Source organism: Sminthopsis crassicaudata, chromosome 2 (assembly GCF_048593235.1).
Source record: "Sminthopsis crassicaudata isolate SCR6 chromosome 2, ASM4859323v1, whole genome shotgun sequence".
Taxonomy (NCBI): domain Eukaryota; kingdom Metazoa; phylum Chordata; class Mammalia; order Dasyuromorphia; family Dasyuridae; genus Sminthopsis; species Sminthopsis crassicaudata.
In genome coordinates this window covers 656,761,647-656,787,225 of record NC_133618.1, presented here as the reverse complement: position 1 = coordinate 656,787,225, position 25,579 = coordinate 656,761,647, and the positions used below count along the sequence as shown (strand labels likewise).

The 25,579-nt window shown below is 35.6% G+C and overlaps 1 protein-coding gene and 1 pseudogene across 1 annotated transcript in view; one reads left to right on the top strand and one right to left on the bottom strand.

Moving 5' to 3' along the window:
* The window catches only part of P4HA1 (prolyl 4-hydroxylase subunit alpha 1), a 72,095-nt gene that overhangs the window by 11,117 nt on the left and 35,399 nt on the right, over window positions 1–25,579 (bottom strand). The window contains exons 7-11 of the mRNA XM_074296862.1: window positions 11,619–11,858; window positions 9,529–9,718; window positions 8,960–8,975; window positions 5,605–5,781; window positions 2,186–2,256 (exon numbers count right to left, since the gene is read on the bottom strand). Coding sequence (XP_074152963.1) covers window positions 2,186–2,256; window positions 5,605–5,781; window positions 8,960–8,975; window positions 9,529–9,718; window positions 11,619–11,858 — 694 coding nt within the window. The remainder of the gene's footprint in view (window positions 1–2,185; window positions 2,257–5,604; window positions 5,782–8,959; window positions 8,976–9,528; window positions 9,719–11,618; window positions 11,859–25,579) is intronic.
* LOC141557369 (TOX high mobility group box family member 3 pseudogene) lies at window positions 18,022–19,518 on the top strand (annotated as a pseudogene).

Genomic DNA, 25,579 nt, shown 5'->3' with positions numbered 1-25,579 from the left:
AAGTTCTCCACTGACCCTTTCAAAATACAGATAGTCCCAAAGCAAAAATTAAATTACTGTTTACCGACATCAGCACACAAATTTTTTCTCATGTTGTGTTGCAGAAAGAGGTTCTCTCCCCATCCTGTCTTCAAAGTATAATTCATGAAAGGAACATAAAATGTCCACTTAAACACAGTACCAAATTGTAGTACCATATTTTTAAATGAGATTTGCAATGAAGAAAAAAAAGTTCAAATGTATCTTGAAATATTTATTAAATCATCAAAAAAGTAAATAATTCACTAGTCAAAAGACTATGCTATTTCATTCAATAAAACTCCATCACTATACTAGTTTCAATAGCTCAGAAAGAAGAGTATTAAAAAATTAATTTAAAAAATATTGACAAGACTTGAAATCATAGCTAAAGTTTATATAGAATCACTTTCATAGTTCTTGCTTTATAGGCAAGAAGAATGTTTTAAAAGGAAAAGAAAAAGCGGTAGGTCCAATATTCCTAAGACAGATTCTCTAAATTTCACTGTGCCATGGAAACTTTTTTAACCAGGCTGCTGTAAAAACACACACACATATATCTGGTCTTTGCCAACACTAAATTTATTCTGGCGTTACTCATAATTTGTCATGACTTCGGATGCTACTGGCTAAACTGCCTTCCTTTGCCACGTTCTACATCAACTATAACTGTGCCCTTCCCAGAAATCCAGGAATTCTGTCTTTCAGAAGAGTGGTCTCATTATAATATGTGAGGTTTGGTTTCTTTTTAAAGAAACCTGGAATGTTTAGAAATATTTGGTCATTGAGAAAAAAGTTATGTTTCTAGGCTGCTCTCCTAGGAGTGATTTATTTTAAATGGCTGGCAAAAGGCCCCATAGCCCTAAGAAAAAATATTTATTCAAAAAGCCTATTATATCATCTATATGCCTTGAAAAAATTTATCAACAAAGTTTTTCTTTTAAAGTGTTGGCAAAAAGCCCCATAACCCTAAGGGCAATATATTCAAAAAGCCTATCTACATGCCTTGAAAGAATTTACCAATATACTAAATTTGCACTTTTTATTTATTCTCTAGATAGCTCCCTGAAATAACTAGCTTAATCTGAACATTTAGCAGTTAAGTATCACAGGCGATCATTTTGCACAGAAGTCTCCAGAATAAATAACAGTCTAATTCCTGTGAAAAAAAAAAAAAAAAGATAGACTTCCCTTAAAATGGGAGCTTTAAAGAAGAAAGAGGTTATGTTATCGAAGGAAAGACTGTCTCCAGACAGAGCAGATTTTGTGAACAAGCAGCCTTTAGAAGGTTCCTTCAATGGAATTCTCCTCATATGGCCCAAACTAAAAGCACATTGTAGCAAATACAAATTGAGTGCCACTGGATTATTTTGGTTATGAAAAGAACCACACACACAGAGACTGAAAACTAAGCTAATACAAAAGGAGACGTGGAATCATGTCAAAGCAAGGAAATGCTAAATTAAGACCCTCTCTCCAGCCTTAGCACCACTAAGGTGATGAATTACAGATGCTACAAAATGGTTATTTCTGTTGTATTTCCTCTCCTTCACAGGCTGAATCTGCCTACTCATTTCCAAGTAGGTATGTTTTACTTTCACTTCCAAAGCTCCTATTTTGAAGTATTAATGACCTTTTGGGAACATACAACTTCATTGTTGACCCCTCTCCTTCCAGAAAAAAAAAGATAGCAAAGCATATGACATCAAGTTTGGGAAATTAATTTATTCTGCAGTGAAAACTCTACTTCACTTATATGCAGGATGAATTTTTTTCTTCTTTAGGATCTGGTATTCCCACTGTGGATTTTTTTAGGTAGCTCAAAAGATTACAATCATTACTAGATAGGTTTAAATCTTAATCATATTTCTCTAGACTTTGTCTAAAAAGTGAGTTAATAGTAACCAGCTCTGACATGTTGGACATTTAAGAAACCTCATGCAGGTATGCAAGTAACTTTTATTAGTACCATCTTATTAAGATGCTACTTCATTACATTCCATCTCCTTTACATTCTCCAAAAAGCAGTAAGCATAAGCACAGCTAAATTCTCCTTTTTGCTCCCCAGTTAAAACAAAGGGAAGAAAAAGCCAGAAGATTAAATCAGATGGGATCAGCTGGAGAATTCCTCATTTCACCCATATTTCACTGGCTGTTTTCCCCTTACCTCTTAGATACTCTGTACTGTGCTGTGGTCAATTTTCCAGTCTCTGGGTCATGTACTGTAGCCCGGCTCAGCTATAAAAAAGAGAAAGGACAAGAACTTACTCTTGTAGGAGGCTTTGTTTTTTGTTTGTTTGATTGGTTTAGTTTAGTTTTGCCAAGCCATAGCTGATCAGAAAGGTTCCGATTGGTCTGGATGGTATGTAATGCTCTCAATTGGCAAAAATAGTTAGAAAGGTGGCAGCAAAGGGAGCCACTTCCAAATCAAGGAGAATTGGATAAACATGTTTCATTGCAAATTGGTTGTCCTTTCACTTTTTTAAAAAAAAGTCATTTGAAGCTTCCTACAAATAACTTTTAGCACTGTGTTTCACAGGATTGTCCCCAAACTCTAGAAGGTGAATGCAGTTTGTTTTTATCTAAGTTTCATCTACAGAGAGAATAACAAGTTATGACTTTCATGAAAAAAATCATCACTAATTAATAGCTGGTAGAAAGTCATCTTTAAAAAAATACATTGAAATAAGTTTGGTTGTGTTGTTTGTTTTTGGCACTTTCCTGGAGAAAACAGTGAGGCAATTGAGTTCAAGTTATAGGATTTGGAAAAATGCCTTGAGAGATGGAAAAAAGTACTATTCTTTCTTAATGCCACATCTTAGCAAATTTGTAAAATTAAAAAATAATCTTAATGGGACAAAAACAGATTAAAACTCTGGACAAAGTGATTTTATGTAACTGATGAACAAATGTTTCTGAAGGCTGATCCTAGAGTGACAGGGGAGAATATGTATTCTCTGTAGCACTGGATGTGATGGACATTAATAAGCATCTCAGGCTGCCAGACTCATCCAGGCCTAGTTTTCTTGGCAGGGACAAAGAAAAAAAAAACAGACATCAGACCACTTCCAGGGATATTTTATATCTCAAGAGGAAAGCTACAAAATGTCACATTAATTCCCTGAAAATGAGAATGAAACTAATTAAAAACTAAAGCCCTCACTTCTAGCTGAGGGGCTCCACCTGTGAAACACAAGAGCGGCTTCTCTACATGTATTACAATGGTGGTGACTTGAGCTGGAGACTCAAAAATGAAAATATTGGTTTAGTAAACAAGCTTCTTTCCCTGAATGAGCACAATACCTGTGGGAAGTACACAACACTCATTACAGGGCAAAATATTCCGCGTTTGTCTCTCTTACCTTTTGCTAATTCTGTAATGGGCCGTCTCCAAGACTCCTGTTATTGGATTTGAAATGGTGGCTCGCCTCAGCTGTGAAGCCAACCATCAAAATAGTTGTATTATAAAACAAAACTTGCATCACATTTATCCGACCAATCAGAATCCCGAGGTAAGGGTTGGGGGAAGGGGCAGGGAAGGAAAAACTCATTAAGATATAATGCTTTTCAAAGCAGATAGTTTTAAGTTTTTTGACTTTTTCCCCTATAGGTTTTGAGGGATGGGGGAGGGAGATGAGAAGAAGGGATTATGGTAAGGAGTAGGAAAATAGTTATAATTTCTGTGTGTATGTAATTATAAAGATATTTTTTAAACATCTAGACTTGTGAGTTCATTGATATAAGGAACACCTCTTCAAAGCAGATCAACAAACATTTTACAGCTTATGATCTTGGAGAGCTGACTGGGTCTGGTAAGTATTAGGATAGGACTTGATCAGTCTTCTTGACTCTAAGATCAGTTCTCCATCCCATGCTAAACAGCTTTTTTTTTTAAGCTAGAATATATTAAAAACAAGGAAATTACATCTCTTAAGAATGGATATTTCAAACACATTTCTTCTTTAATTCTCCTCCTAAAATTGTGGATCATCTAGCAAATAATACATTAAGGAGGCAATTTAAAATAGATCAGCAACATTTGGAGTTATTTTCCTCTCAGCTGAAGGAAAAAAGCAGATAAAAAAAATATTCCATCTTAAATTCTAAAGATTATTGGATGAAGCAATTTTGAGTTCAAAATGGAAGGATCTAGCTGATCCAAATAAGGTTAGTAAATTTTGTTGCTAAAATCAGGGACTTGTTAACTACAACATCTTTATGAGATCTCATCTTCAAGGACAGATGACTAGACACAGATTTAATTGAGTACTCTGCATTCAATATCCTCAAGGAAATACATACTACACCATTTAAAATTTATTATTATCTAGTAGGGATTGTTATAGGACATGAATCACTGAGACAGAAATTCAGAGAAGAATTGATAGCACATATAAATAGAGTTTTTTGCACACGATTATAAATTATAAGACTTCAAGTTTAGGGTTCCATTACTGAAGACTAAAGCAGAGAATCATTACATGGTAAGCCACTTTTCCTCAATTTACAAAGTACTCCTCTGTTGATTAAAAAAAAAAATACAGAATACCAATTTGAACAGCTGTTACGGCTTAATTCAGATTTTTTAAAAATTCATTTAAGAGGCTCAAGACACTTTAACCTTTCATTTTTGAAGGAAGCTATTCACATTAAATTAACAATCTCCTCTACTGTTTATTCTGTATTCAAATAGTGCCAGTTTGTTCCCTTTCCAACACAATCAAAAGCAATTATTTAATTCTACAATTACAAAACATCTTTTAAAATGAGCTAATGAGGAAAAAAGAGGGCCTGGACCATGAACTAACATTTTAGTCTAGTTCCTGTCACACTCTCATAAAATAAAAATTCATTTCTCATCACTTGCATGCTCATGTTTTGCTATTAAGCTCTTAGAAGGAGGTAAAAGGGGATGGAAGGAGAGTCACGGACAGTAGCAGTCAAAATGATGGGTTATAAAGGAGAACTAGAGATCATTATTGATCGCAAAATAGAGGATTTTTATAACATCAAATTAAAAAGCTTTTGTACAAAAAAAAATTTGATGGGTTATGCTTTCCCCTACAATGGTGCATGATACTGTTGGGACTACAAGCATATAAGCAAGAATTAAAATATAGTAACAAGGAACCTAAAATAAACTAAATACTTCAACTGTATTTTCTGAATGCATTTTCTATTGAAGGTGTGAAAAAGCAGAAACCTTCCCAGATTAATAGATTACAAAACTCCAGAACATAAAAAGTTCCTGAGCATAATGCTCAAAAGAGAATTATTTTTTAAAAAAATATATGTTTTTCTCCAAGATTAGTTCAAACACAGTTAGAATGTAAATGGGGAAAAAAATGGCACAAACAGAATTTGATCGCCACATTTATATTAAAAGCCACACATTCTACTTAGGGTAAGCCATAAACCCAAGAAAAATTAAGATAGATATGTCACAATCTAGTACAATCCATTCTTAAAGTCTTACAAAAGGGGAAAAAACACTATAAAATCATGTCAGACTTCAAAAAAACCAAACCAAGTTCCTCCACATGGCATTATCTATAAAACTCCAAAAAATTAAAATGAAATTTTTACCCTGGGTTTTGCTAGGTCTTTAACAATTTCAATCTCAGCATCAGAAATTATTTCATGAAAACGAACAATGCGAGGTTTGTCCCACTCATCCTCTTGTTTGGCTGGAGCCAAGATAAACTTGGGGTTCCGATTGCCATCGTGGTAGCGGCAGAAGAGTTTCTTCTGTCTCTGAGGAGTCTGAGAATAAAATGGAAAGAAACAGGAAAACATAAGAAAATATTGTGGATATGGGAAAATAGTTCAAAATTCTCCAAGTACTTTGTAGGCAAACCCCAGATCCTTAAATGAACTGGGTACCTTAAAAGCAGAAGCTGCAATGTATTTGCTTGGTCTATGCAGTCACAGGAAAATACTATAGTCTTTGTATTGTGATTAGCAGTAATTACTCAATCACTAGAAAGGATACAGAGCTAAGTAAGAAATTAACCAGGTAAATTTAATCTATTTTGATGGGCAAGAAGGTTACTTCTCATATAATAAAACTATCTCAAAGATCTTTGACAGATACTCTTCTTGACATTAAAAACAAGCCAACTTTCAGAATGAAAAATGAATTTTGTTGTTGTTGTTGGAGGTGGTGGTGGTGGGTGGGTGGTGTGTGTGTGTGTGTGTGTGTGTGTGTGTGTGTGTGTGTTTGTGTCTAGACAATAAAGGAAGAAATAGATGTTTTTTCATCAAAATAAAAATCCAGGAGTCAAAGATTTCTCCATATTCTTCATAATAATTGGGCAGCCTCCTTATTATAAAGAAGTGCTTTCTTTTGGTTAAAAAGACTCCTTTTCAACCCACTCTCCTAAACAATTTCTAGATATCCTCAAGGTATCATAGAGAACAGGGAAGATGCTGGAGGGATGGAAAAAGCCAAATGTCTTCATTTCCTTTTAAAAAAAAAAACATACTAACTCTAAGCTTCTGAGTTTTATTTAATTTCTGGCAAAATTCTATTACATTAGGGAAAGAATGACTTAGAGAAAGAAGGGATGATTACAGAGAATCATCAAGGGTCACATCAAGAAAGGGTTGTTTCAATTTGGAAAACTCAAAAAAAAAAAAAAACCTCTCTTCTTATTTGTCTTAGAAATTCTCCTCATAGGTATCAACTCCAAGGAAGTCCAAGGCAGAAAGTTCCCATGTGTCAAAATATTTATAGCAGCACTTTTTTTATGAAGCAAAAAAAAAAAAAAAAGGAAAAAAAGAAAAGAAAAGAAAACAAAAACAAAAACAAAAACAAAATTGAAGATGGCTGGGAGGAAAAATTACATATGAATAGAATATTATGTTATGTTGCTTGAAGAAAATTCAAATATAGGAAATTTATTGAAACATGGAGAAAGTGATATAGATTTAAGTGAGGGCAACAGAATCTACACAGAATTTTGTACATAACAGTTATGTTTTATGCAAAATATAAAAGGAAGAGACAAGTCAAACTAATCTCATTTCCTTTTTTAGTTTGTTTTTCTTTATAGGGTCACTAAGCTGGTATATCACTGTGATGCTGAAGTTACATTTTCACTTGGATTTTAGCAAAGCAGCTGATAAAGTCTTTCATGCTATTCTTGTGAAAAAGATAATTCGAAGTGAGCTCTCATAAGTGTGGAGTTAAATCAACTCAAAACTGGCTGGGGCCCAAGAATGATCATTTAAATGATTCAATGTCAGGCTGAGAAGATTTATGCATTGCCTCCATGGATCAGTACAAAACATCAGCGACTTGGATAAGACATAAATGGAATAGTTTTCAAATTTGCAAGTGTCACAAAGCTGGAAAGGTGAGCTAACATACTGAATAGCAGAATCAAGTTTTTCAAAAAGACTTTCACCTTTCCTATATTTTTCCTATTCTCCAATCATGCAACCATTCCCCTGTTTCACACCCTCATTACCTCTTATCTAGATTATTGTAATAGTCTCCTAATGGTTTTTCTGCCTCATGTCTTTCCCCTCTATAATCTTCTCTCCATATAGTATCCAAAATGACAGTCCTAAAGCACAAACGCAACCAAATCTCTTCTCTGCTCAATAAACTCCAGTGTCTATTACCTCTGGGAGCAATCTCAAAAACCTCTTTTTAACACTTAAAATCTATGCACCACATTCTGGCTAAGACTGTTGTTGCCTGAAGGGAAGCAGACCGCTCAACTTCTACATACCTATTGCAGTAAAAACCTGACATTCATTTCTAACTACATAATGACCATGAAGTCCAATGAGAATCTACAGTGATTCTTCCACCTCAGAAAAGCACCCAAAAAAGTAATCTAGAAGCTTCTAGGCAATAGAAAAAGAAACCATCTGCAAAGCCAGCAGGGCAAATAATCCCACCTCTTAGTCTGATGGGTCAGAAACAGCTGTGGTCTGCAAAGCTCTGTGTCTGGAGGCAGCAAGAATGGAAAGCCCACAATGGGGAAATTGGAAGATGCAAAGGGCTACCAATAAGAAAAGGGGCACAGAGCTCAGAATGGGACATTCTCAATGTCCAGGGGACACCAAGGTTACCAGCACTCTGTTCTGAATTGCCACGGAGGGTCTGAAGATCCAGCTCTATAGCACAAAGACTGGAGCAGGAAGAGGAGACTAACCCTGGGAATGGCCATCATCCCTGTTTAGGCTCTCATTATTTTCTTCCTGCAACAACCTCATAATTGACCTTCTTACTCAAGTCTTCTACTATTCCAAAATATAGCCACCAAAATGCTATTCCTAAAATATAGCTTTTAAAAAATAATAATAATAATACTTTTTACTAGCTTCCTATTGCCTCTAAGATAAAATACAAAATTCTCAATTGGGCATTTAAAAGTTATCCACAATCTTGCTCCCACTTATCTTTAGTCTTTTTCTTATACCACTCTCCTTCACACATTCTTTATTCTACTGGCCCCTTCTGTGGGATTCCATTCTGTGCTTTTGCAAAGGCTGTGCCTCATGACTGAAAAGTACTCTCTGTTCACCTCTCTGATCATGAGAATCCCCCAACTTCCTTCAAATTTCGGCTCTGTGGGAAGACCTTGCTACTTTCTCTCTCCCTTTACCCACAGTTAAAGCTCTCTCTTCTCCGATGACTTTATATAATTCACCACATTGCTTATCCAAGCATATATCACATCCCTGTAGAAGGCAAGCTTCTTGAACCTACGTCTCTCATCCTTTACTTGGTACAGATAGCACCTTCCCAAAAAAAGATGCTTATTGATTGAACTGAGGATTTGTCTTCTGCTGCCCCCAGAGGGTAAGAGCAGAACAAGAATCAGTGAAATGATAGCTATCCCAAAACAGAATGGGCTCCCTCCCTAAGTCCCTACCAGTCCAGGATACTGTAAGACAGGATTTGGTAAGGTCTCAAAGGCAAGACCAGCAAGATCCCTTCCAACATCATAATTTGAGCTTTCTATTGATGGTGCTACTAAGAGTAATGCTACATAGTATGATGACTGCCATTCCTAAATAACCTTACTTGAATCTGTATTTGAAATAGAAAGTAAGGTGGTCCTTAAGGGCATATTACTTTTCTCTACATTCCAGCACCTACCATCATGTCCACAACAAGTAGATAATCAACAAATGCTCACTGACAGCCCTCAAATGAAATAAAGAGGAGCCTAAAATCTCTGTGTGCCTACACTAGAAATGGCTTTAAAAACTCTTTGTCATGTAAGGATGATTGGGAAAATGCAAATATTATGTTTACAAATTTGTGGAGGTTATGTTCATCATCATAAGAAAAATTTCTATCTATACAACTACTTCAGTATCTATTCTCTGGGTGTAAAGGCACTTTTAACCTTCCCTATGTTGAGTGTTAATTTCTAGCATTTTCAGGTGCCTCTTCTTTGAATTCCAAATCTCTCTTTCTCTTTTTCTTTCTCTCTCTCTCTGTTCTCTCTCTCTCTCTCTCTCTCTCTCTCTCTCTCTCTCTCTCTCCCACGGCACAGCATTTCATACTTCCGCCTTTCGGACAGGTAATCCTTGGCACGTCCCTTTCTCTTTGGAGCACTTTCCTGCTCAGATTGGTCAGCAGCAGATTTTGTGGTAGATTTATTGGTATCTTTTTCTTTAGCCATTATATATTCAAAATATTTTAAGTTACCATTGGCTCTTTGATGTTCAGGATCTAGTGACACAGTAAGAAAGACAGACCATAGATATTTAAGGATCAGTCCATAGTAATAGCACAGAAGTCCTGAAGGAGAATCATTTAGTTCAGGCTAACAAATACTATACTTACATTTTGGAAATTTACTCAACCACAATTTCTTTGATTATCAGCAAAGAAAGTCTTACTCATTTTACTTGTACCCAGAACAAAGGAGATTTTTCTGAGACACCCCCCCAAAAAAATTATCAGTATGTGGAATAATATCTACTAATATCTCATTCTGATTATTTATTATGTCACACCCTGGATTCCCAAAAGGCATTGCTAATCGAATACAGATTTTTGTAGGTCCTGCACTGAAATACAACTTCAAGTTTAGGTCCACCAATGCCTATTAGGTTTAGAGGTCAAGAGGGTCTTAGAGATCATCTAGTCCAACCATCTCATTTTACAAATGATGAAAGTGAATCCTACAAAGTGACTTGTCCAAAGTCACATAGGCAGGCAAGCCAAAGTTGGATCTTCTGACTTCACTCCCACACTTTCCATTACTATATTTACTATCATGCCATAATGCCTCCATAGCGAAATTCAGAGAGACTAATCATCAGAATAGCTATAATGGGATGAATTTTTTTCACTAATTCTTTTTTTTCCCACTAATTCTTAAAAGACAATCAACTAAGCCACAGAGGGTTTGCAATCTGCATTGACAAAAGGAGTGTCATACATATAAAAATCAGAAATCATATTTAAGTATAAAGAAAATAATAGGCAGAGGTCAAAAGCAATGACTGCTAAATTAAATTAAATAAAGCAATGACACAAAAGTAATCTCAGAATCAGGCTACCTCTGAAGTCTAGGACCTTTTAATTCTAATATTCTGAGAAGGAAGAGAAAAATAAATTAAATTCATAATTTCCAGTTACACTAGAAACCAAGAGCTACCACAGAATTGCTAGTCACAGCTGCCTGCTCTCAAGGCTGAGGGGGATGAAACTTTTGAAGGGAAAAAGAGATCATATAAATAAAAATTAGTCTAGAAATCTTTATCTATCATATAGACTATAAAATGACTTCTGATCATTCAGATATTACCCATGATACTTGTGACTCCAATTTATTCTGTTAAGAAAGAGTTCAAAGTGAAAATACTTTCTGAATTTCAAGGGTTACTTTTACATTATGCCATGTGCCCTGCCAAGAAAGAGTTATGCATCGCATAACAAACATATTAGGAAGGAAATGTGAACCAGATTTTCATCAAGACAAACTTCAAGAGAATCCTACAGTTCTGGTTCTCTGAGAAGTAAACTTCTTTTATAAAGATAGTAAAAATAAATCCGACAACCTTAGCTAAACTATAGGGTATAAACCCTATTTTTAAACTAATAAAATGTTCAAGAATTAAGCATTTATATTACATAAGTTGTATAATTGTCATATATAATGTACATTATGACATGTTAATAATTGTGATAAATGCATAAGGATCAAATCATTTTATCTCTCTCCCATATCATTAGCACTATTATCATTATTTTTACATTCAAAGTATCTACAAGAAGGAAAATTTATTTTAAGCCAATATAATTTGAAGAAAAGTACAATATATAAAACAAAAACCCCATATCAAGCTCTATGCCCATAAAAATTAGGAAGCAGGCTATAATTTAATAGAGCGTTAGTTTTAGATTGAGTAAGCCATTTTACAATGTGATTAATGAAATTCCTTAAGAAATAGGTAGAGGAACTCAGGCCATCTTTAACAAAGTGACACTGTCTAGTCTGGTCAAAACTGATCCCTAGAAATTTTTGAGAATATGAGAGAGAAGAATGGGGAAGGCAAGAAGCTCTCCTAACTCAATAGGCCAGCTCAGGAATAACTTCAAGAAAGGATCAGTTCTAACTTACCCAGTTCAAGAAGCTTCTTGGTGAGCAGGAGAGCTTTCTCCAAGTGCCCTTGTTGATACACAGCATAACTCCAATAGTCTAGAACCGAGACTTTGTCAAGTGTGGACACTTCGCCTTCCTCTAGCTGCTTTAAGGCTTGTTCCATCCATAGCTCAGTATGGTAGTAATCAGCCTCAGTGTATGCTATTTTACCCAATTCAAAGCAATCCTCGGCTGTCAGAGAAGACTTGTGTTTTACTCCTACAAAAAGAACAAATCACATTTTTTTTAATTTTTAATTTTTTTAATTTTATTTAGAATTTTTTTCCACAGTATATATGCATGAGTAATTTTTTTATAATATTATCCCTTGTATTCATTTTTCCAAATTACCCCCCCTCTAATCCCTCCCCTTGATGACAGGCAATCCCATACATTTTACATGTGTTACAATATAACCTAGATACAATATATGTGTGTAAATACCATTTTCTTGTTGCACATTAAGTATTAGATTCCGAAGGTATAAGTAACCTGAGTAGATAGACAGTAGTGCTAACAATTTACATTCACTTCCCAGTGTTCCTTCTCTGGGTGTAGTTATTTCTGTCCATCATTGATCAACTGGAAGTGAGTTGCATCTTCTTTATGTTGAAGATATCCACTTCCATCAGAATACATCTTCTGGTTCTGCTCATTTCACTCAGCATCCGTTGATGTAAGTCTCTCCAAGCCTCTCTGTATTCCTCCTGCTGGTCATTTCTTACAGAGCAATAATATTCCATAACCTTCATATACCCAACCATTCTCCAATTGATGGGCATCCATTCATCTTCCAGTTTCTAGCTACAACAAAAAGAGCTGCCACAAACATTTTGGCACATACAGGTCCCTTTCTGCTCTTTAGTATTTCTTTGGGAGATAAGCCCAATAACAGCAATACTGGGTCAAAGGGTATGCACAGTTTGATAACTTTTTGGGCATAGTTCCAAATTGCTCTCCAGAATGGCTGGATTCTTTCACAACTCCACCAACAATGTATCAGTGTCCCAGTTTTCCCACATCCCCTCCAACATTCATCATTATTTGTTCCTGTCATCTTAGCCAATCTGACAGGTGTGTAGTGGTATCTCAGAGTTGTCTTAATTTGCATTTCTCTGATCAATAGTGATGTGGAACACTCTTTCATATGAGTGGATATAGTTTCAATTTCGTCATCTGAGAATTGTCTGTTCATATCCTTTGACCATTTATCAATTGGAGAATGGTTTGATTTCTTATAAATCAGGGTCAGTTGTCTATATATTTTGGAAATGAGACCTTTGTCAGAACCTTTACTTTTAAAAATATTTTCCCAATTTGTTACTTCCCTTCTAATCTTGTTTGCATTAGTATTGTTTGTACAGAAACTTTTTAGTTTGATGTAATCAAAATCTTTTATTTTGTGATCAATAATGATCTCTAGTTCTCCTCTGGTCATAAATTCCTTCCTCCTCCACAGGTCTGAGAGGTAGACTATTTTCTGTTTCTCTAATCTATTTATTATCTCATTCTTTATGCCTAAATCATGGACCCATTTTGATCTTATCTTGGTATATGGTGTTAAGTGTGGATCCATATCTAATTTCTGCCATACTAATTTCCAGTTTTCCCAACAGTTTTTTCCAAATAATGAATTTTTATCACTAATGTTGGTATTTTTGGGTTTGTCAAAGATTAGATTGCTATAGATGTACCCTTTTTTGTCCTTTGGATCTAATCTGTTCCACTGATCTACCGGTCTATTTCTTAGCCAATACCAAATGGTTTTGGTGACTGCTGCTATATAATATAGCTTTAGATCAGGTACACTTAGACCACCTTCCTCTGACTTTTTTTTCATTAGTTCCCTTGCAATTCTCGACCTTTTATTCTTCCATATGAATTTTGTTGTTATTTTTTTCTAGGTCATTAAAATAGTTTCTTGGGAGTCTGATTGGTATAGCACTAAAGAAATAGATTAGTTTGGGGAGTATTGTCATCTTTATTATATTCGCTCGGCCTATCCAAGAGCACTGAATGTCTTTCCAATTATTTAAATCTGACTTTATTTTTGTGGCAAGTGTTTTGTAATTTTTCTCATATAATTCCTGACTTTTCTTTGGTAGATGGATTCCCAAATACTTTATACTCTCAACATTTGTTTGGAATGGAATTTCTCTTTGTATCTCTTCCTGTTGCATTTTGTTGGTGATATATAAAAATGCTGAGGATTTATATGGATTTATTTTGTATCCTGCCACTTTGCTAAAATTCTGAATTATTTCTAATAGCTTTTTAGCAGAGTCTTTGGGGTTCTCTAAGTATACCATCATATCATCTGCAAAGAGTGATAGTTTGATAACAAATCACATTTTGAGATACAAAGAGTCTTCTACCACAAGTGTCTGTCCTTATAATTTCAAAATAGAATCCATTAAGTAGGTAGTACAAGTAACATTTTTTCTAAAGTTCCTGAGATGTTTAACAGATTTCCCAGAATTAATATGCTACTGACATATCAAGAATTAAAATGTATTGTTTATCTAGCATACCACTATCATTTTGTTCCTCTTAATTCATATAGGAAGTTCTTATATTAATGTAAAATGTTATATTCACTAGCTATGTAGTTCTTGTTGGCTCAAAGCAGATTGAAGGCAGAAGAAAACATAGTTTTTAAAAATGAAAAACTTAAAAAAAAGAAAGAAAGAAAGAAAATGAGAAACTTCATAAAGGGGGAAACTGAGGACCAGAAGAGTTATGTAAATTGCTCAAAGTCACAAAGAAAGCTAGCATTTAATAATGTTTTCAAGTCACCTAAGTGCTTTATGTACATCACCTTCTCAACCCATGAATTAGATGTTAAAGGTATCTATTCGTACCCCAGTTTCATAGATTAGCAAACTGAAACTCAGAGAGATTAATTCCAAGATCAGACCTCTTCTCACTACACTACATAGGCTCTTCCAGGGAAAAGCAGGTAGCAAAAAACAAAACCAAAAGTCTAATCCAGATGCTTTGACTAATTGCCAGTATTTTCTCCACTGCTGCCTCTCCTAGAGAATAGGCTCGACATACCAAGACAGTTCAGTTATTTCTGAATGCTCAATAAAAGGCCTGCAGAGAAAATTATATTTTTTTTGCTTTCAGTTACTATGATTTGGTGTCCATTGGGAGAGAAATGAGATGCATAAAATCTTGACAAAGAAAGTACATCTGACATGGAAAAGAAAACAATAAAACAAAACCTGTGTCTGTACTTTGCCTTAACAGAGAAGTATTCACCATAATGTATCCCCCATCACCATCTTATCCTAAGAGAAATTCTGAGAATCAGCTAACTTTAGGGGGGAAGTATATCTGTACTAAGAGAAAGTAAAAAAAAAAAATCATCACTCGAGAAGATAGGCAATTATGTGTCTATTAAATAAGCTGACTTTTACAAAGTAGGTAGAAGAAAAAGGAATTTGTGACTTATTTTAAAAATCTGTTTAAGAGTCAGCACCTGTGTTATCAAACTGTGCATACCCTTTGACCCAGCAGCGCTACTACTGGGATTATATCCCAAAGAAATACTAAAGAGCGGAAAGAGACATATATGTGCCAAAATGTTTGTGGCAGCTCTTTTTGTTGTAGCTAGAAACTGGAAGATGAATGGATGTCCATCAGTTGGAGAATGGTTGGGTAAATTGTGGTATATGAAGGTTATGGAATATTATTGCTCAGTAAGAAATGACCAGCAGGAGGAATACAGAGAGGGTTGGAGAGACTTAAATCAACTAATGCTGAGTGAAATGAGCAGAACCAGAAGATCACTGTACACTTCAACAACAATACTGTATGAGGATGTACTCTGATGGAAGTGGAAATCTTCAACATAAAGAAGATCCAACTCACTTCCAGTTGATCAATGATGGACAGAGGTAGATACACCCAGAGAAGAAACACTGGGAGGGGAATGTAAATTGTTAGCACTAATATCTGTCTGCCCAGGTTGCATGTACCTTCGGATTCTAATGTTTATTGTGCAACAAGAAAATGATATTCACACACATGTATTGTACTTAGACTATATTGTAACACATGTAAAATGTATGGTATTGCCTGTCGTCGGGGGGAGGGAATAAGGAAGGGGGGGTAATTTGGAAAAATGAATACAAGGGATAATATTATAAAATATATATATATATAATAAAAAAAATTTAAAAAAAAAAAAAAAAAAAAAAAAAGAGTCAGCACCTGAGATTAAATAAAATACATCAGAAACTTACTATATCTAGATTTACTATTATTTTGTTTTGGAGAAAAAAAGGTAGAAAGCTTTTTGAGTTGGTTCAGAATTGTAATTTAGCAATACATGATTTCTAGAGGATGGTATATTTTATTTTCATCTTTACCCAGTTAGGGACAGAAACTGAACTAGGAAGAAATTAATTCTCTCAACAAAGCCTTCAGAAAATGTTATCAAAATACTATAAAGAAATACTTATTCAGTAGTTTTTCATGTTTATTTAAACCTAGAAATAAAGTTCAATTACATTATCAGTTTCCAGGGAAGAAACAAATCAAGAACCAGCAGGAATCTTACAGTGGAACCAAACTCATTTAGCTAATTTTTTATCATTTATCATTCTCTACTCCCGGAGCTGACAGGGAACTCAGGCTTTTCTAAAAGAAAATTAAGAAAATGATTGTGTATTCTGAGCCTAAAAATAGTTTCTTTTATGCTCATTTTAAAAATCTTTTTAAAAAAATCTTTCGGTTATAGGATATTGAAGTGAACATGGTAACAAAATATTAACTATCAAACATCTAGTTTTAAGATGGGTCACTTTCATCCAAGAAAAGATATGAAAATTTCAGTTCAACCCAGTAAGCACTTACTATATATAAGACAAAAGATAAAATGGTCCTTGGTCCTTGCTCCCTACCTTCAAGAAGCTTATATTCATCACATTTAAGCCTCTCCATCAAGTTTTCTTGGCAAAAATAATGGAGGGCTTTTCCATTTCCTTCTCTATTTCATTTTACCGATGAGAAAGATGGTTAAACGACTTGCCGAGGATCACAGCTAGTAAATGTCAGATCCTCTGACTCCAAGGGTAGTGCTGTATACACTGTGCCACCCAGCTACCTCAAGAAGCTTACATTCTATTAAACTCTTCAGCGACTCCCTGAGATCTCTGAGTTAGGTGCAAATTCCTCATCACAGAACTGAAAGCACGATAAGGTAGTTCTCACTGACCATTTCAGATGTCTTTCCTAAAGCTCCATATTCTCTATACTCCAGTCACCTGGCATTCTAGCTGAACTCTTAACTACCTTCCACTTCTAGATCTTTGCACTGGTGGTTCTCCCATGCCTGCAATGCTCTCCCTTCTCTTTTCTCCTCTTTCTTCCTCTCCTACCCCACCACACAATACCTAGCCTCTTTCATCCATTCAGTAAGTTTTTATTAAATACCCAGATGCCAAGCACTGGGCTCAGCTCTAGGAATACAAAGAAAAACAACAACCCTGGGACCAAATCTCAGGCAGCTTCCCTTCTACTGGGAGGAATCATATATATGCAATCAAAAGCTATGCATAAAATGATTGCAATAAAAAGCTATGCATAAAAGGCCACTGGAAAGTGGAAGGGAATAAGGATAGGTTGCCACTTGACCTGGGCACTTAAGGAAGCTAAGAAACAGTGGTGAGTAATGGGTACATTCCAGGTAAGAGGGAAGGCACACTGTGGAAGAGTACATGACAGAAAGCCAAAGGCAACTATTGGACAAAGGGGAGCTGGAGCCAGATGGTGAAAGATTTTCTAGGACCAAGAGGAGAGTATGCATTTTATCCTGGTGACAATAGGCAGTCACTGAAGTTTCTTAAGTAGGGAAGTGACCTCATCTGAAGAGAACTTTAAAAACGATCACTTGGATGGCTGTATGAAAGATGACTCATCAAGAAACTTCTGCAGTCATGGATGAGAGAGGTGATGAAGGCCTGAGCCAAATTGAGTAGAGAGAAGGGGAAGGGCCCTCTCCTAAGGAAGGTCTTCTTGAGTTCACATCACCACTTCCCTACATTCTATTTACTTATGTGTATACAAGTTTCCATGTATCATGAAATGTAAGCTTCTTGAGGGCACGGATTTTGTTTTTGTTTTCTTATCCCCAGAATCTAGCACAATGTCTAAATATAGAGCTGGTAACAAAAGCTTATTAAATTGAATGGCAAGTGAGAAATCTAAAAATCCAGCATTAAGAACTGACTCAAAATAGGAAAGAGATGGATTTTTTAAAATAAATGTTATGGGCTCACACACACACACACACATACACACTCATCAGACAAAAAGGAGCACTAAATGAAAGACATCAAAACTCTCTCTTAAAACATAACCTTGGTCCTGACTGACTCGTGATTTTGGAAACAATAACAACAATCTGAATATGGCCAAAACAAATGATGCCTTTCTTACTGCCTATGAAATATTCCATACTCTAAGTCTTGGGGACAGAGTTTAAAATCCCACCAACTGTTCTGCCTCTACAACTTAAGAATATCAAATGTACTGTTATCCTTTCAAGACCTCAGTAATTCACTTTCTGCATAAGTGAATGGATTTACACCAGTTTTTTTTCTAACCTTGGATCTTTCTATTATAATATCAAGAAACCATGTGGTACAGAATGGTATAATCCATGGCATCGGATTGCACATGGAACATGATCATACACAGAAGTTGCCATATCATCAAATTTCTTAATCATGAAGTATATTGTCCAGATGACCCAAGCTCATAACCATCAACCAATCTCAGCTCACGGACCAAATGGGATTAAATTTAGGGGGTACCATCACGTATTTCCTTCACGTCCTGTAAGCAAACCGGCAACTCCTTCTCCATCAAGCTCATCAGTGAAGATGATGCAGATGAGAAAGAGCCATTGGAGAAAGAAGAGTTACTCCAGATTCTGGCAAGAAGCCCAAAATTCCAAAGAAAAAGAAATAGTCCAATGAGCACAGAAACCAGTGTCAGAATATGCCCTATTCTCCAGAGATACACAAGCTGCAATTAAAGGTCAAAATCTCAATGCAACCTTTGGAAAAGTTTCAAAAACAGTAGCAACAATGTGGGATAGCCTGGGTGAAGGACAAAAGCAGGGATATGAAAGGAAAACTGAGGCTGCCAAGAAAGAATACCTAAAGGCATTTGCTGCTTATTAAGCAAGTCTCGTTTCCAAGACTGCTGCAGAATGGCAGAAGCTCAAACAATTCATTCTGTACAGCAGACACGGGCATCTCCTAATTTTTCATTCTCCCTTCTCCTCTTTCTCAACATGCACTAGTGTCAGATTCATCCACAGTCACTTCCCAGGGTAATTGTTCCTAAACCCCTAATTAATGAGACTCCCAATGAATCAGATTGTAGCTACTGTTACCATGGCAGCCAACATGCCAACAAACTTTTCAGCCTCATTAACTGGCTAGATGGGAACAGCCATGGTTGCCACACCATCACAGAGCAAACCCAGAAGCATCAGATACAGTAGCAACAGCAGCAGCTACAACAGATGCACCAGCACTGACTGGATCAGCAAACCCAACAACAAATGCAACAGCACCATTTTCAGCCTCACTGTACAACAGCATTTGCATCAGCACCAATATAGCCAGAAAAACTGTCAATGTCAAATGCAGCAGGAGCTACAGCACATCCAGCTGCAACAAATGCAGCAGCAGCAAATGCAACACATGCAGCACCCATCTCAGCCCTTTCCTTAGCAATGCACCAGAGGGGCACAGCCCACTTCACCCATTCCTGCCATTGGACATCCCCAGTCAGCCCCTCAGCTTCATCAGTCACAAATACGACACAAACTCAAGTATCCCAACTCTGTATCTTCTGAAGATAAATACTGCAAAACTGATTTGCACTTATTGGGGAAGATGAGATATAAAGGTAAACCTTATTTGGCTAAAATGGTAAATTGTTGATGGTGGTTACCTGAGGATACATAATAGATCAATGTTCCTCAGAGAGGCAATAAAGAACTACAATGTAGCTATCATCTTTTAGCTATAAATAGCTTTTTAACTATACATTATTGGTTTCTAAAGAAAAGCTGTGCTCCTTCATGTGATGCCTTTTTAATTTATTTAGGCTTTACCTACAACATATGAATTCAATAGTCTAGTAATTACATTATGATGAAAAAATTTTAATTGAAACATTATACTACCTTTTAATGATAAAATTAGCAAAATATGAACATAATGAAAATTCACTTTGATGTTACAACAGGCAGAGACTACAGACAAACATTTCGAAAAATAATACAAAACTGACTCAACTATTATTAGAATTAGATCCCAAAGACATTATTGAAAGAGAAAAAGGATCTGATAAAAAAAAAAAAGTTAATAGCCACTTAATCTGTATGAAGGTGGGGTAGGGAGAAAAACAATCTGCACATCCAATCATTATGGAAAGTATAAGAAAGTGCCCCATAAACTCCCTAATTAAGGAACTCATTCATATCAGTCTTTATATGCCTACTATAAAATGAGAAGATTAAAGAAAGTTGCAGTTAAACACAAGAATGTTTCACATTTTCTTATTTAGAAAAAATAAAGGAATTGGGTAAATTATTTTTTTCAAACAATTGAAAACAAGAAGATACTTTTCATGGGACATGTGGTCATCTCATCTTGCTGTACCCCATCATACATTTGCAAAATGACCACTACAAATTAATTATAATCCCTATTGCAAAGAAATCAGCAGGTGGAGAAATTCTTCAAAAAAACCCACTAAGAACATACTGGAGAATGAAAGTGGCATAAAAACAAAAGGTATCAAAGGAAAAAAAAAGCCCTGAGACTTCCCAAATTAAATCAACATAAACTTCAATTTGGTGACTTACATGCAAAAGAGGTATGAAATGGAAAACTATGCAAAATGTTCAAAACACAATTCAAGAGTAAGAAACAAAAGAGGTAAAAAGCTTATAAGATTATTAGATTAAACTACGAGAAATGTGACACACATATCACGAGTACATTCTTCTGGAAGACTATCAGGGAGCAATGAGCATGATAAGTACCAAATAAAACATCACAAATGAGGAAATTAACTTAATTCTATTTTGGCAAATGGGAAACTGTAGGAATCATCTAAATAAGTTTCATATAGATTACTGAATTAGAAAAAGCTCAATATCAATACCGACTTAAAAGAACATAAATAAAATAATGATTTACAATTGAGACAATTCTAAATCTGGTCCATTTAAAGAAATGGATAAAAGAACAGACATCAAAATGGACTATCATAATTTCCTAAGGAAGTTTAATGGATGTATACCAATTGTCACAGTGAACCAGAAATAGCTTAGAAAATTCATCACCTGCCATATACTTTCTCTCCTTACCAAGAGAGAGATTCGTTTGTGAAATATTACAGAATAGAATGCTAAGATATTATGAACACTAGTACTTCAAAATTAAATCTGGAAGAAAAAACAAGTCTACAAAAGCTTGACAAGAAACCCAATTAAGACAATATATCCCAAGGATATTTAAATACGAAACAAAGAAAAGAGCGATGCACAGAATAAACTGAATACTCTATCAAGAGAGTTCTACAACAAACTTCTCTATCAATAACAGTGGAAACACCACGTACAGATCCTAACATCCCTGATATATTGCAGGAGAAGTAAAAACAGCTCTAAAGAAAACAAAGATGGGAAAAAATAGCTGGTCTGGAATAGGCAAGAAAGAGGGGGGAACTCATTCTAGAGGCTCACAAATTAAGGACACTAATAAATTATTTCTCAAAATAAAACAAAGAGCAGAATATATCAAAGGCTTTTTAAAAAAGTCATGGACCTTGTTATCAAAAAAGGGCATCTGAGAAAATACCAAAGCTATCAATCCATTTGCCGGCTTTACTACCTTATATAAAATTTTAAAAATAATAATCTGCACAACATTAGGTGAATCTTTCATAAGGTATGAAGCAGGAAAAGGCAAACTTTCATGATAGCTTATTATAGCAGACCAGAACTTCATAGTCACACAACAGACTGAAAAATATGGAAAACACAAGTATGCATTATGCTTAATATATGCTGAATATAAACAAGCATTTGCCTCGCTGCAACAAATGCTACCATCTTTACAAGCTCTCTTCTTCTAACAAGCTAGTCTCCCATACATGTCAAGATTGCTTAAAAGGTAGCAGAAAAAATCATTCAACGACATTCTGAATATTAAAACACAGCAAGGCATAAAAAAGGAGGGGGAAAAAAAAGACATTTGTCTGCCAGAATTGTCTGACATCATGTAGAATGCTCAGCAGAGACTCCATATTGGGTGGAGAATTCCTTCAGAGATACTTATTTGTGGTTAATATGATATTAACTAAATGAAGCCCCAGAACATTACATAATAAACTAAATGAGATCTATATTCTCACAAGTTGTCTAACTATTCACAAAGGAAAAAAAAAAACAAGTGCATAAAGCAAGCCTATTGTACAGATATATTCAATTGTATAAACCCATAGATCTGGTTCATCCGTACCTTTATTCCTGACAGACTCTGATGTTGGACAATGAATTGGGCCCAAGAATAGATAGAAAGAAAGCAGTTTGAGTTGTCCTAGGAAATGGGCAAAGCTTCCCATGAAGGCCCACCTTTTCAATGCTAATATTCTGTGATACAGCAATGAGACAAAGATTACAAATGCCTCTGAAAAATTAAAAGTGAAAATTACAAAGAAAACAAGGAAGAAGCAAGTGATGGGTGTGAATAATAAAACACAGAATCAACAATGAATTTCTACAAAGAATGGGAAAAGACATCATCAGATTAGAAAAAAATGGGTTGCTCATGTGGCAGGACTGAAGGATGACAGGTGGACAAGCAGGGTGGTCCCTTCCCTTTCCCTCAATAGCAAGAGAAATCAAGGAAGGCCTTATGGCAAACTTTTGAAACGACATGAACTAGAGACACCCAGGATGAATAACTGTGGGTGGAGATGATCTAAATCTATTTGAATAATCTTTTCAATGGGGCTATACAATTGAAAAATATGGAATACTTGTCTCTGAAACTACAAGCCATCCAAAGAACAGTAAGTAAAGAGGTGACTGGTAGATGCAAAAAAAATTTGCTACCTCTTACTAATCAAGAAATAAGCAGAAGAAGGAGCATAAAGAATAGCAGAGATGCATGACCTGAAAAGGAATATAGCCAGACATAGCAAAAACAATGGATAACTGATGGGCAGCCCATGTGCTCCATGTCCATTCAATGTCAAGAAATCTAGAAGCTCCCAGCATGTTGAGCAGATCTCTGGGAAAAATACATGAACATGAGTCACCCACAAAGACAAAACAGTCTGAATATCAATATGCACCCATATTTTTAAGATCACAGATCTAGTGAAATATAGTAATGGTATCATTCAAAAAAAGTTGAAACAAAGAACATAAAAACATAATAAATTAAACATATAAAGTGATACAAAATCAGAGTCAAATGAATCAAAACTTATTGTCTGTAATCATATTAAAAAGAAAGACAATAGATTTTCTAGTACACAATTGAATTCATAACAGGACAAAGAGCAGATGAATGTTATTGTTGCAATGCTCAAATTTATATTTTTCCCTCAGTATAAATTTAAATTGTTTTAATTTTAGAAATTTCATTCTGCTTAATAATATTTCTTTTGTACATTAAGTTTATAATGCAAAAATGTAGAGAAAATTAAGTATCCTGAGTACAAATTTTTCAAAAATGTTTCTCAAATTAAAACAACTTTCTCAACATGAATTAAAATAAGATTCAAAATTCTTTAAGTCAAAAAAGCCAGTTATATATCACTAAGATAACGTAGTGAGCTATCAGTGGATAAGGACAAGATTTTGTCCTAGCTGGATGGATAACAAATGTTTCTTTCTTTTGTAAGGGGAGTGGAGATTATTACATTTTGAGTTGCTACTTATCCTTCTTTTTCTAAATATTATTGATGTTACTGTATACAATGTTCTCTTGAGGTCTGCTCTTTTCACCCTACATTGTTTCATGTAAGTCTTTCCATGTTTTTCCCAAGTCAAACAACTCGTCATTTTTTATATCACAGTGGTATTCCATCAAATCACATGCCACAACTTAGTTATTCACTATAAGAAACTTAGAAAATTCATAGGAAACAAAGGAACCAAAAGTTAATTTTTATATCAAGCAGTTGTTCTTCTCATCAGAAAAATGACAGTACATTAACAGAGCAAAGAAGCAAAATTCATTGCTAAAAGGTCACAAACCTTTGAAAACTTACAGACTACACTAGGATTTAATGTTTTCACCTGGCACTCCTCTGAAATGAGAAGATAAGCAGAAAATGTAACCTTTATTCAATTCAATTTAGTTCAATAAACAATAAGCTATTATGTACCAGACATCATACCACACAGTGGGGATATAAAAAGTGGCAAACTCTCAAAGAGTTTACAATTTAATGTGAAGGACAATATATAAACAAATATACAAAGCAATCTATATACAGGATAGGGGAAATAATTAACAGAGGGAAGCCACTGGGACCAAGGGGGAGGGGAGGAGAGATTTCCTGTAGGAGGTGTGAATTAGTTATGACTTAAAGGAAGCCAGGGAAGTCAGTAATCAGAATGGAGGAGGGAGAGCATTCCAGATACATGGAACAGTTAGAGAAAATGCCCAGAGCTGAGAGAGAGTATACGTGGAACACCCTTGAGGCAGTATCATTGGATCAAAGAGTATGGGGAGAGAAATAAAATATAAGAAGCCTAGAAAGGTAAAAGGCCTCTGAAGGACAAGAGGAGCATTTTGGTCTTGCTCCTGGATGCAAGGAGAAGCCCCTGAAGTTTACTGAGCAGGGAGTTGCACTTAGGAAAGTCACTGAGTAGAGAACATGGCTGGATGGAGAAAAGGCTGGCATGGGGAGACTTTGGCAGGCAGACCTATGAGCAGGCCATGGCAGTGGTCCAGGTGTGAAGGGATAAGGGCCTGTACCAGGATGGAGACAGTGAAAGATGCTGCAAGGTAAAATCAACAAGCCTTGGTAGAAGTTTGGATACCAGGGAAGGGGAAGGAGAGCGATGGAGAGGAATTCAGGATGATTTTTCAGGTCCTGAGGGAACTGACAGATGAGGAGGCAGGGGAAGGAGATTTTAGGAGGAAATATAATGGGTTTCATTTTGTACAGGTTGAGTTTAGAACATCCAGCTTGAAGCCTAAAAAGTAGATAAAGATGCAAAATTTGAGGTCACCAGAGATTGGGATAGAAAAGATAGATTTAAGAATCTTTAGCACAGAGATGGTCATTATATCCATGGAAGCTGATAACACCACCAAAGGGAACAAGAGAAGAGGGCACAGGACAGAACATGATCTGCAGGAGGATCCAGCAGGGGTGACAGAGAAGGGACAATCGAAGAGGGAGAAGGAGAACCAGGAGAAAGTGGTGTCCTGAAAACCCAGAGAGAACAGTGTGATCAGCATTCTCACAGGTTGCAGAGAAGTCGAGGAGAATGAGGACTGGGAAAGGCCATTGGATTTGTAATTAAAAGAGTAACTTGAGAGAACAATTTTGATAGAATGATAAGGTCAGAAGCCAGAATACAAAGGGTTAAGAAGAGAATAAGAGGAGGAAAAGTGGAAGCAGTCATTGTAGATAATATTCAGGAGTTTAGCTACAAAGGACAGAAGAGATAGAGGAAAAGAATTAGCAGAAATGGAAGGAGTAAGTGAGGTTTTTCTGCGTGGGGAGAAATGAACATGTTTGTAGGCAGTAGGAAAGGAGCCAGTAGAGAAACAGAGACTGAAAATAAGTGAAAGAATGGGAGAAAAGGGCAGGGGTTAGAAGGAATCTGTTGGAAGAGATGGGATAGAATGGGATCCCTTGACCAATTAGAAGGG